This window comes from Cariama cristata, unplaced genomic scaffold, assembly GCF_000690535.1.
Source record: "Cariama cristata isolate BGI_N322 unplaced genomic scaffold, ASM69053v1 scaffold31184, whole genome shotgun sequence".
NCBI classification, from domain to species: Eukaryota; Metazoa; Chordata; class Aves; order Cariamiformes; family Cariamidae; genus Cariama; species Cariama cristata.
In genome coordinates this window covers 43346-54393 of record NW_009615230.1, presented here as the reverse complement: position 1 = coordinate 54393, position 11048 = coordinate 43346, and the positions used below count along the sequence as shown (strand labels likewise).

At 48.2% G+C, this 11048-nt stretch overlaps 1 protein-coding gene across 1 annotated transcript in view; it reads right to left on the bottom strand.

The window, feature by feature from the left end:
- Window positions 1-1231: 1231 nt before the first annotated feature.
- LOC104161345 (DEP domain-containing mTOR-interacting protein-like) overlaps window positions 1232-11048 on the bottom strand; it is a 17290-nt gene continuing 7473 nt past the window's right edge. Inside the window, exons 2-9 of the mRNA XM_009699740.1 lie at window positions 10463-10641; window positions 7390-7513; window positions 5920-6098; window positions 5098-5283; window positions 4589-4729; window positions 4189-4259; window positions 2626-2730; window positions 1232-1432 (exon numbers count right to left, since the gene is read on the bottom strand). Of these exons, the coding sequence (XP_009698042.1) occupies window positions 1307-1432; window positions 2626-2730; window positions 4189-4259; window positions 4589-4729; window positions 5098-5283; window positions 5920-6098; window positions 7390-7513; window positions 10463-10641 (1111 nt within the window). The 3' untranslated portion in view covers window positions 1232-1306. The remainder of the gene's footprint in view (window positions 1433-2625; window positions 2731-4188; window positions 4260-4588; window positions 4730-5097; window positions 5284-5919; window positions 6099-7389; window positions 7514-10462; window positions 10642-11048) is intronic.

The window sequence follows — 11048 nt, the reverse complement described above, 5'->3', positions numbered from 1 at the left end:
GGATTATCAATGCAAACATCTTGCTTGGATCGTGTTTCAGGAATGTTGTGCTCCAAGTAGTCCTATTACCTCCGCACCAGTGCTGGGGGAGCACATTTCCCTTTATACCAAGGGGAAAAGAAAAAAGGCAGCCAGCAGTAATGCAATACCTGATATACAGCTGACATCAGGTTTTCCAAGAAAGTCAGCTCTCACTTTAACACAAGCAAAATTACTGGTTTTTAGGGTTTAGGTATTTTTTAAGACTTGCTTGGTAGCCAGAAGAGCTGCACTGAGGGACCTGCCCTAAGCAGGAGTGCTGGAAATCATCCTGCTGTATGCACAGCACCGCAGGCTGATCACAAGCAGGATGCTCTGCGGACCGGAAAGCAAGAAACCTCCCCAGTTTCTTGTTATTACCTGTTATTCTATATTTAGTTCACTAGTCCGCATATGAATATTCTGCATTGCCTGCAAATGCAGTCCTCCTGGGAGCAGCAGGGCCCATGGGGGCTGGATTTTGGTGACATTCACTCGTTTCTGTTCCCGCCCGGAGTCAAACTCAGACTACGACACAGTTCCTTCTGGGCAGACCCTGTTGAGGGTCTCTCCTTCCCCCACTGCCTCCCGTCCCTGGGTTGGTAGCAGCCTATGGCATCTGGGACCTCTGCCTGGCTCCATGCTGAGGTGAAGCTGGTTAATGAATTTAAGCATTATTAGGGGGTGGGGGCACAAAAAGTGCAATCATGGAAGTCTCACCTTTTTAAGAAGCAGCTGGGAAGAGCAACCAGTCCTGGCTGTGAGCGTGGCTAAGCCAAGAGAGTAGCAGGAGCCTTTCTTTACAAGGAAGCATACACTACTGTATTCATTTCCTTATTTTCTTGACAGAGTTGATGGCACAGCTTATCGGGCCATCTGGAAGGCACATTGTGTTCTTGGTAGACTGCGCAGACGACTCAGGAGAGCTCAGATGTACTCACCTCTTTAGCATCAAACTTCTTGTTGCTTACCAGCTTGTACCACCTGCCTCACAGCTTGGCTGGGTGAATGGCTCATTCTAAGCCTTGGCTTCATGATGTCCTGACCTCTCCCACTGGCATTTAAAAGGAGCTGCAAGAGCTTAGACCCTCTCAAGATCAGGCAGAGCCAAATATTTCAACATCAAAATCCGAGACTTGTCCATTAGAATATATTTATTTGAAAATATAATAAAAGGCCTGGTTAACATTTCACAGTGAATGGTCAAGCTTGGTCCCTCCCCTCAGTCCATCCTTGCTTAGTGGAGTGTCCTGCCTTTCCAAAGAGCGGTGGGATGAGACTCCTTCCCTCATTCAACGGCTTCCATGACTTCCATCACGAGAGTTCGTGGTCCTGTCATGATGAGGCTGCTGATGGTCTGGTAGTCCAGATGCAAAACGTACATACCATTCACTGAGAAAACAAACTGGCACACCTGCAAGGAGAGGAAGGGCAGGTTACCTTCAGCTGATGTCTTCATGGCAACTTCTGCCCATGACTGACTAGAGAGAGAGGCTGCAATGCAAATAACTCGCTACAAAATCCTGCAACACCTAAAGCATTACCACTCCATAAGCTACACTAATAATCACTGTGTTACGATCACTAAAACATAAAAAAAAAGGGACCAAAGGGATTTAGACTGGGAGCTAACAGAGCGAAAAAAAAAAAAAAAGGAAAAAAAAAAAGACAGACTCATTTATGAGCAGTGGTTCTTTTCACAGTTGGAAATGAGGCACAATATTAACATCTAGCAATTTGGTAGCAAATGAGATTAGGTAAGGAGAAATTAACTGAGCTCTTGAGTAAATGAAACAAATTCATCCATCCCCTTCCAATCCTGCCTGAAGCAAACAAGGAGTCATACTCTGCCTCTGAAGAATCCCATTATTTCCAATATCCATGTGACTTGAGACTTATATCAGCTTGTAGAAATTACTCTCTCCCTGCTGGGGTTTTTATAGGGAACTGTGAAACTCAACATTTCTTTCATTCATGCCTAAAACTCTACACACAAAACCCATACATGCCTGGGTCTAAAATGAGTTTCAAGACCTCCGTTCATTTCACCTGAGCTGGAAATAGTGGAAGTTACTTGATGAATCAAATCAAGGCATCAGTCTAAGGTTATTAAGATTTCATGTACATGGTAAACAGTTCCACGCAGAAGTACATTGTTAATAGCAGAGAAACACAAAATGCATACATCTCGGGAGCTGTCAGAGCAGGTGATTCAAGATAAAGCTCTGGTCCTCCTCTGCTTCGCTGGGGTTATATACAGTTACTGGAGCTGGACTGGGAATTCTTTGCTTTGTTTTTAGCAGCTCAAAGAGTTCCGACAGCTCCAAAGTCTACCACAGGGACAGCTTAGTTTTGACATTTTTTTCCATTTTAGCTGCCCTGGTCAAAGGCAAATCCGCCACCATGCAGCGACACACCGTGCACTTTGCCTGCGGAGAGCATCCTTCCCTCCGCCTCTCACAGCACCGCCAGAGCTCCACATGCCGACTCGAATCAACTGATCTCCACTGCAGCAGGTAGGATTATCATGGAGGATGTGTTCAGCCCAAAAAGCTCAAGCAGAACATAAGTCCTGCCTCCTGTTAAGTCAGCACGAGTAAGAAGTACCTTCATCCCCGCAGCAGCAGCGGGTCCTCCTGGGTCCACTGCCTGGATGTGGCAAGGTCTTCCTCCTCGGACCACAAACCCCCAGCCCACCGCATCCCCCACAATCTGCAAGCAGAACAAAAGGGTTTTAAAAGCCAAGGAACGGGCTTGATAAATGAGATGCAACAGTTCCTAGTGAGATGGAGAGCTCTGCTCGTAATCGTTATCTGTCATGGGTGGGAGGGAAAGGGCTGTGCACCAACTGAGATACAGAACCACAGATTAATTGCTCTCTGTAAAGGTGCTTTCTGATCGATATTCCCTGCCAGCAAGTGCAGAAGAGTCAAGCACAGGCAGCATGAAGTTGAAGTGCAAGGCATGCACCAAGAGCGTGTTAAGAACATTTCCAGAGCACGCACACGGTGCCTTCTGCTTGGCACAGGAGAGCATTTCCAGGATGCAAGTAGCCACTCTGATCTCAGCCTGTCAGAGCAGTTTGCTGTAATACTATGGCCGTCTGACGTGACTAAAAGAGCAAAGGAATTCCCAAAGGACTTTGCACATTACCCATATAAATAAATAACAGCAACTGCACAGCTAAGCAGAAGGAAATGAGCCATGAAAGGCCCAGGCTAGCAGAGTTGAAGGGCAGGGCAAGAGCATTCAGGAGGAGAATGAACCGCACGTCCTCATACACGCCACTCTAACCACCAGCTTTGCTTTTCCTTACTCCTTCCCACCAATTTCTGCAGCACAGTTAATTTGTGAACCTGATCCACAGCTCCTCTGTAACCCCACTTGTGTCAAACCAGTATGGCGAGACATCCTTCACACTTCCTAAACTGGCCACTGTGAGATTCCCCCTTTCAAAGGCGGGCAGGAAAGGGCTGAGAAGTTTTACACAAAAATAAACAAGCACGATAGGATCCGCAGGGCAGGAACTGTGTTGCAACATTCACACCCGGCACCCGCCAGCCCTGCCTTGACTCGTCCTACAGATTTAGAAATAATTAGAAAAACAAAAGCCAAAAACTCAAGTTGCCTGCAGCATCCTGGAGACTTTGCGGTGTGTTTATTCTGTCCAGGAAAAAAGTCCATCATAAGAAAGGCAAAAGCGGCCCTCAGATGCTCCCCATTCAGTGCTGCTGCCCGAGATGCTGATGGATCATATCAACATACCCGAACTGCAGCAGGAACCTGAAAGATGCATAAAGCCGTGCATAAAGCGGTATCTGTGTGACAGAGGATGAGCGTCAAAGTCTCAACTGCCACAAGACTTGATTGATTCTATGGTTTGTATGGAGCTGGGTGAAACATAAATGGGAGTTACTGTGTCCAGAAAACATTCTCTGTCCTGATCTACCCCTTTAATGGCCATTGAACTAAAGCAGAGGCTGCGCACTTTTTCACCCACGAGAACATCTGCAGACATCGGCCCACTGAGACTCACCGAGGAAGAGCCGTGATGATGTGACATGCAATCAAAGTCTCAACGTACGGAGGTCAGAGCAGCAAAGCCACCAAAGAGCGGTCAGAGAGCTCAGTGCTGTTGGGTTAGCAGCACCATTCGCAATGGTCACTTACAGTTAGCGTTTTCTTGACGTATGGGGCCCCAGGGGACAGGAGCTCTTCATTGGTGACGGGTCTCTTTAACACTAGAGCAGAAGGGGACAGACCCTATCAGAATCAAGGATTTCATACAGTAAAGGGCATAATGAGGCAGCCTGGGGACTACCATGGGCTGGAGAACAGATGTTAGAACCAGCCACGGTTACTGCACACAGAAATCTTTGCATTCATCACAATGTTTTTGCAAACACTTGTACAACTTCTCAAATCAAGCCTCAGAGGTGAGGCTGGCCCTCTCCTCATACAAGTCACCAAGTCGACAGTGGATGGGTTTGGGCCTGAGGCTTGAGCTAGCCCATGCCCTGAAGGAATAGATGTACCCTGTGCAGTGACAGGGCAATGCAAAAGCCCAGACCTGATTTGGGGTTGCACTCAGCCACAGGAGGGAATACCAAGGTAGGAGTAGTGCCGAAGTAGGGGTTGGAGTTTCCAGTGAGGGAAGTGATGCTGCTCCTTCGAACTGCTGAGACAATTTTGATCTCCTTGTTGGTCTGGACTGAAAGAGGCAGAAATAACAATTACCCAAGGAAGGAACAGTTAAAATAACAAATTTTCGCCACCAGTCTGACCTGCATCTGAGAGGTAAGCATGCGCTGAAGAAGGCATTTGAGCTTAGGAAGGATAAAACTAGCTTCAAAGAAAGATCAAGAGTGGAGCTGATGGTAAGTTGAGTTATTTTCCTGGGATGAGGAGCTGTGATAGAGCCATCATGACATCCCCCACAAACGAATGGGACGGGTGGTCACTTCACGGGATGCCTGCAGGAACACCCTACGCTCTGCTGGAGCAACACCCTCAGCTCTGGGATACTCTGGTAACGTAATCCTTGCTTTTACACCGCTCCACAAATACATCTACAGTTACCGGAGAGAAAGCTGGTGTTGCCTGGGTCTGGATTGAGCTTGCGAAGACAGAAGGGGCTGTCTGGGCTCTCGGAGAGGGCACGAGAAGAGTTCTCGTTGAGTAACTCTGTGAGACGCCGCCTCCGTCGGAAGTTGATCCAGAATTGGTAGAGGATGTCGCTGTCAAAGAAGTGGTGCCTGCTGGAGACTAGGAGAGAACAGGGAAGGAGGGAGAGGCTGAGGGAGTGTGAAAAAAAAAAAATATATATAACAAATATACTGAGAGACCCAGACAAATTGTTTTTAATGCCTCTGTGTTCTACTGCAGTTTTCCCTGACTGTTTGAGAATGGTCCCTGCAGGGAAGGAGGAACAGCAGGGCCACCTCCCCAAAAGATGCCATCTCCCAGGGGTGCACCACCGAGTCACAGCCCTCTGCCTGCCCCTGTCCCAAGACACTCAGAGGACTCCCTGCCTTCTGAATTGAAAGTTTAATTCCTGCAGATGGTTATGATCTCAAGCCAAGCGGAGCTGAACATTACATCCTTATGACCCAGCCCTTCAAACCCAGGGGTGGATCCCAGTCCTGTGGCTGGAGGCTTTGAAGAACTGAAGAGCAATAGCTCAGATTTCAACTCAAAGCCTTTGTGGGTGGTGGAAGATTGCTCCGATTTCAAAGGTCACCAACTCCAAACATAGAACTAAAAGGCCCCATTGCCATCTCCAAGTGGGCACTTGACCAGCACTTGTTGCGTGACATGAATGGGGATTTGTTCCTAGCACAGCCGTGACAACTACGCTCATCTCTTGCTTTCCGTCCCAGCTCCAGCCGGACCCTCGCTCACCGTGCTGAATGATCCCATGCTCCAGCAGTGCCCGTCCCAGCTCCACCGCTTCCTTTCGGTTCTCCGCTTCTCCCTCCTGAACAAGCCAGTCAATCATCTCGCAGCCCAGGAAAGTCCTCTGGTACTTCACAGAGTTCTCCTCTCTCACCTTCAGAAATGACTCTTCCACGCTCACCAGCCTGGCACAGAGATGGGGACAAGGCTCCCGTGATGCTGCACAGCGCTGACGTCCCGCGTGGGAGCTGCACCCAGCCGAAGCAAGGCCAAGAGAAGCGGGCAAAGCCTTACAGCCAAAATTTTGCTGCCTGGGAGCAGTGGGAAAGGAGGGAGAAATGCAGAGCTGCAGTCGGGCAGTTTTGTAAATCTTCATCATAGCAGAGGAAGCAAAACCAGTTCAGCTGCGACCTCAGTTAAAGACAGCAGGGGAAAGCCAAGCAAGCAAGCGAATGCGTGCAACAAACGCCAAATTGTCCGAATTGATGGAGAAGGTGTTTCAGTAAACACATACTCAGTTTGCAGCATATGTGAGAGCTAAATCCAGTGCTTCCACGAGAGGGTGCAGCGGGCTCGGCTGTGAGATGCGCTGGGTGCTCTCCCCGATCCCACTGCCCAGCAAAAGCGAAGTACGAGGGATGCACATCTGCCGGAGGGACAGGGAGACACCTGAAATCTGGTACATCTGCCGGAGGGACAGGGAGACACCTGAAATCTCCACTCGCCTGGCTGAAGGACTTGTCCCTCAGTGTCAGTTTGTGAATCCGATTGCCAGGGTTTGAGGATGTAGAAGATGTGAAAAAGCTGTCAAGGGAAACAGGGCGAGAGGGTGGTCTGTGGTTGAGCCCAGTCTAACAAAAGGGCTCGTGAGGTGCCTGGGAAGATGGCTTGGATTTAGAACTAGAAACTATCAACACAAAGAAAACGAAACACTTGGAGGTGGAAGGAGTTTTCTTTACTGTCTGAGAATGAGTTTTTCCACTACAAACTTTGCAAATAGGCTAAGCGAGTGCAGGGATCCATGCCTGTGAGGGCCCTCAAGATCCTATACCCTGCTGATTTCGGTGGGACATAAGTCCTTAATAGCACTGGTGGAAGCAGCTCACCCAGGGAGGCTGGGGGAGTGCTGGGAATGGGCACTGGATGTGTCCATCCCAGGGATCACTCAAACTGCACCCTGGCCCTTCCCTGTACCGGATCCCAGAACCTGCACTTGGGTTGGAGCCCTTGAAAGCATCCATCAGTTCAGAGCAGAGCTCCTGTCCCAGCCCCAAAGAGGCTGGTTGTCCTGCAGCTGCGACAGGGCTCAGGAAACAGCATTTCCCAATGCTACAGCGTGGGGGACAGAGAAGGAAGAGAAAAGCCAGCTGCAGCTGTAGCTCCCAGCTGTAGAGCATCAGCAGCAAGCGCAGTCAGCAGAGCACACTCCCAACGCCCCTTGCCGAGAGTGGCTTTGCAGGGGAAGGACTCACGTACTTCTCATAAAGACTCTGCCCTCTCATGAACACCTTCACATCCTTACTGAGAGGGAAGGTCCCGTCATCCTTGCGGAAGCGGTACAGCAGCTTGGCATCCTTGTAGTCCGAGTGCTCGTCGCAGACTGAAAGGAGTTCAGAGCAGGGATGTCAGTGCTGCCAGCGGCTGTCAGTCCGTAAAAGACAGAGCTGCACAGAGACCAGACTTAGCAGGGTGTTATCTCCAGGTTAAAAGCCATGGGGGCTGCATGTGATGTCCTTCTCTATGCCCCTCGTACCATGGAGCAACCAGCACCCGAGCCTTCGGTCCCCACACTAGGTGCTTATGAATGCCTGCAGCCTGTGCTGGTGGGAGAGGTCAGTCCCGCTCAACAGACCTTAGGAAAGCTTGAGTTTGGGTCTACATTTTGATCCAGACACTAAAAGACTAAAATATTCATTAGAACAAACAGGAATTTTTTTAAAAAAAATTTAATTTAAATGTTGATGTTTTGGTTTAGTCTAAAAGAGAATAAATGGAATTGTCTCAATCAGCTTTATTTTTTTTTTTGGAAAACTAGTGCCACATGTAAGTAGACTTGGAGGACAGGAGGAAAAAAAACCCCACTGCATCCAAAACCCCACCTCCGTCCCTGTCAAAAATACTTGTCAGCCAAAATGTATACTGACACCAACTTTTCCACACCATTCTGTGCCAACCCTGCCCAATTCATTTGCACGGCAAACTGACCTCAAGAGGGATTTTTCTTCAAAGCTAGGTGCATACAACTGGGATAATCGAATCTATATGAAAAGCCTCAGTTTCATCTTGGGGATGAGCACACAGTCTGTAAATGCATGGCTGTTAACTGCCTGCAACATTGAGCAGGTAAATATATGGGATACAGCTTTGAGGTGAACTTGCCTGCCACTGATTCCTAGACTACAAGTCAAAAAAAAAAAAAAAAAACCAACAAAAAAAACCCAGCCAAAAATCACAGTCCAGCTCTTAAATCAGTCAGCCTGCCTTTCTTTAGGTCCACCTATCTGAAGCAAGAAGGAGAAACTGCAGTGGTAAAAAAAAGAAAAAAAAACAAACACACACAAAACTAACACAGAGTAAGGAATATGCCCAGAAAACAAAATTAGACAAATGAGGGGAAAAAAAAAAAAAAAACAAAACACAAACCACAACACAAAACAAACATCTCCAAGGAACAACGATTTGGGTGTCATTGCAATCGGGAATTAAACATAAAACCCTGCAGGACTGCGCCCATAGAAAACCAAAGCATTTTTGCTATTTGAAGCCCAATTTCAACATGTTTCCAGCATGTAATAGAGCGACAGCTCAGACCACATGAGACCATTAAGAGGCAGCACAGACAAAGATCTTCATGAGATAATTATTGTCTTCTGGATCCCAGCGGAGAAGAGGGCAAAGGGTTTAGACAGCCAAATACAAAGCACTTAGCACAGTGCTGTGGTTAGCAGGCAGCCCCATTTCCACAGGACTAACAAAAATTAACGGTCATAAGGCAAGTTGGAAAGTCAACTTCTGTGTCCTGCCAGGAATTGCCTCAGAAGCAGGAGGGATGCGTCCATGATAAGCAATCAAAACAGCACTCGGACCCAGTGCTGCACGGGTTTAATTAACTAATGGATTCATTTGAAACTGTCGGCTGGAGAGACGGAAAAATAATCAGGTTTAAGTGTTAATGGTTAACTGAGAACTCACTGCTTCAGCTTTATGCTTTTGTGATAAAGCACAGCAGCAGTTTATTTTTATTCAAGGCAGCTTAATGTAAAGGGCATTAACCTCAGCACGTAGCAGATGGCAACAGAGCGTTTGCATTGCGGTGGTCCAAGGCAGCTATTTCTGGCCCCAAGAGGGGGGAAGAGAGGGCTGGATTAGGTATGGTTGTCATCTCTTCTGCCTCCTCAGCTGCATCCTCTTGTGACAAACTCCCACCTAACCCCAGGTCACCATAGCTCGTGTCCCAAAGACCTGGAAGCAAGAGAGCTTGGCCAAGAGTGGGCAGCTCAGCCACAACCCTTCCCACTGAGGGCAGTGGTCTCCCAGGCCTGTTTGAAAATCCAGGACTTTTGTTCCTGACCGGGCCTGAAAATCACATGGAGAGAAATAGCTCTTTGCCAATCTGAAGCACTTGTTTCCCGTTGTATCAGGACCAAGGGCTGGACCTTGGGGATTGCTCTGCTGCTCAGGGACGAGCACAGAGCACGGTACATGACCCCAGTTAATCCAAAACTGCTGAAAGTTCCAAAGAACTTTTAAAAAGAACAAAGCCTGAATACTAAAGAGCTGGGTTTGAGCACCAAGCTGCTTTCCCTCCCCAACCCCTCCCATTTCCCACTCCCCCCCTTTTTCTTTTTTGTTTGTTTTCTTTTAACAGGTTCCACGGACAAGCCTTTGAAACAACATCACACACTTAAATCCCAAGGGAGGCATTCCTACAGGATCGCTTCAGCCACAGGTTTACAGGTACCAGATGACTTTTTGCTTTGAGTGGTGTTGACTCCCCACCCCTACTTGTCCCACCCCAGCATGGATGGGGAAACTGAGGAATGATGGGCTCTTACAGTAAAAAAAAAAAAAAAAAAAAAAAAACCAAACAAACCAAAAAACAACCAAACAACAACTTTCCTGCAGATGTGAAGCATGTGTTATCATTCAGCTTCCACTTCTGCATGACACAAACATGAGCTAGACGAGCTTCTGTAAAAATATCCACCACCAGCTGCTGATGCAATTGCTGTAGGGCAATATAGGTCAGGCGTTACTGAACTTGCTTTCAAAGAAGAGCCACTGCAGATGCTGTTTTACCAGTGCACAGCCCAAATCCCTTTTCTGTGGGGCAGGGAACTGGCACATCCCTCAGAGCAATGCAGCTTCACACAGATCCAGCCCCATCCAGCCTCATGCCTACCCATCATCTCCCAGCTTCTCCAGGAGCCCTCACCCATAGGAGGGTGGTGAAGAGGGACCTGACCATGCTTCCATATCCCAGGCTGATGGACACACACGGTGACCAGATACACAGCCACCTCCCTAGGTAGCAGAGAAACCCACGCACCGTGATGGATGATGTAATGGTCCATCAGCTTCTGCATGAGGCGGATGCCCGTCTCTCGGTCTGGTGCTTCTTTGTGGTCGATCAGCCAGTCTGTGAGTTCCTTCGCCACGAAGCAGTTTGGGTATGTTCGGAGGTGGTAACGTCTGTCCTTAATGAGCTTCCCATCGTGGAGGCGAAGCCTAGAGAGAAAGGCAGCCATTGAGCACAGCTGGTGTTACAGGGGAATTTGGGTCTAATAGCCCAGCATCTGCCCGGCCTGGAGAAACCACTGATGATCTGGGACTTTTGGCAAGCACCCAGTGACTTATAAATTCACCCAAACCTCTTGGTTTTGCAAGGCTGCATCAGTCAATCTTAAGGAGCCGCTCCATCCCCCTCTTCTCTCCTCCTATCACTACACAGATTATATAGTTGCCTGCACCAGACTTAGTCTGAGCCATACATGTCTTTTGGTTCTAAACAAGCCTCTAAAAAACACACAGCAGCTAACTGAAGCTTGTGGAGAAGGGCCAAAACACAGAAAATGATAGTAGTACATGTATTTGTCATCTTGGCGTGATTCTGTGTCTAGTTCTCCTTTTCCCCA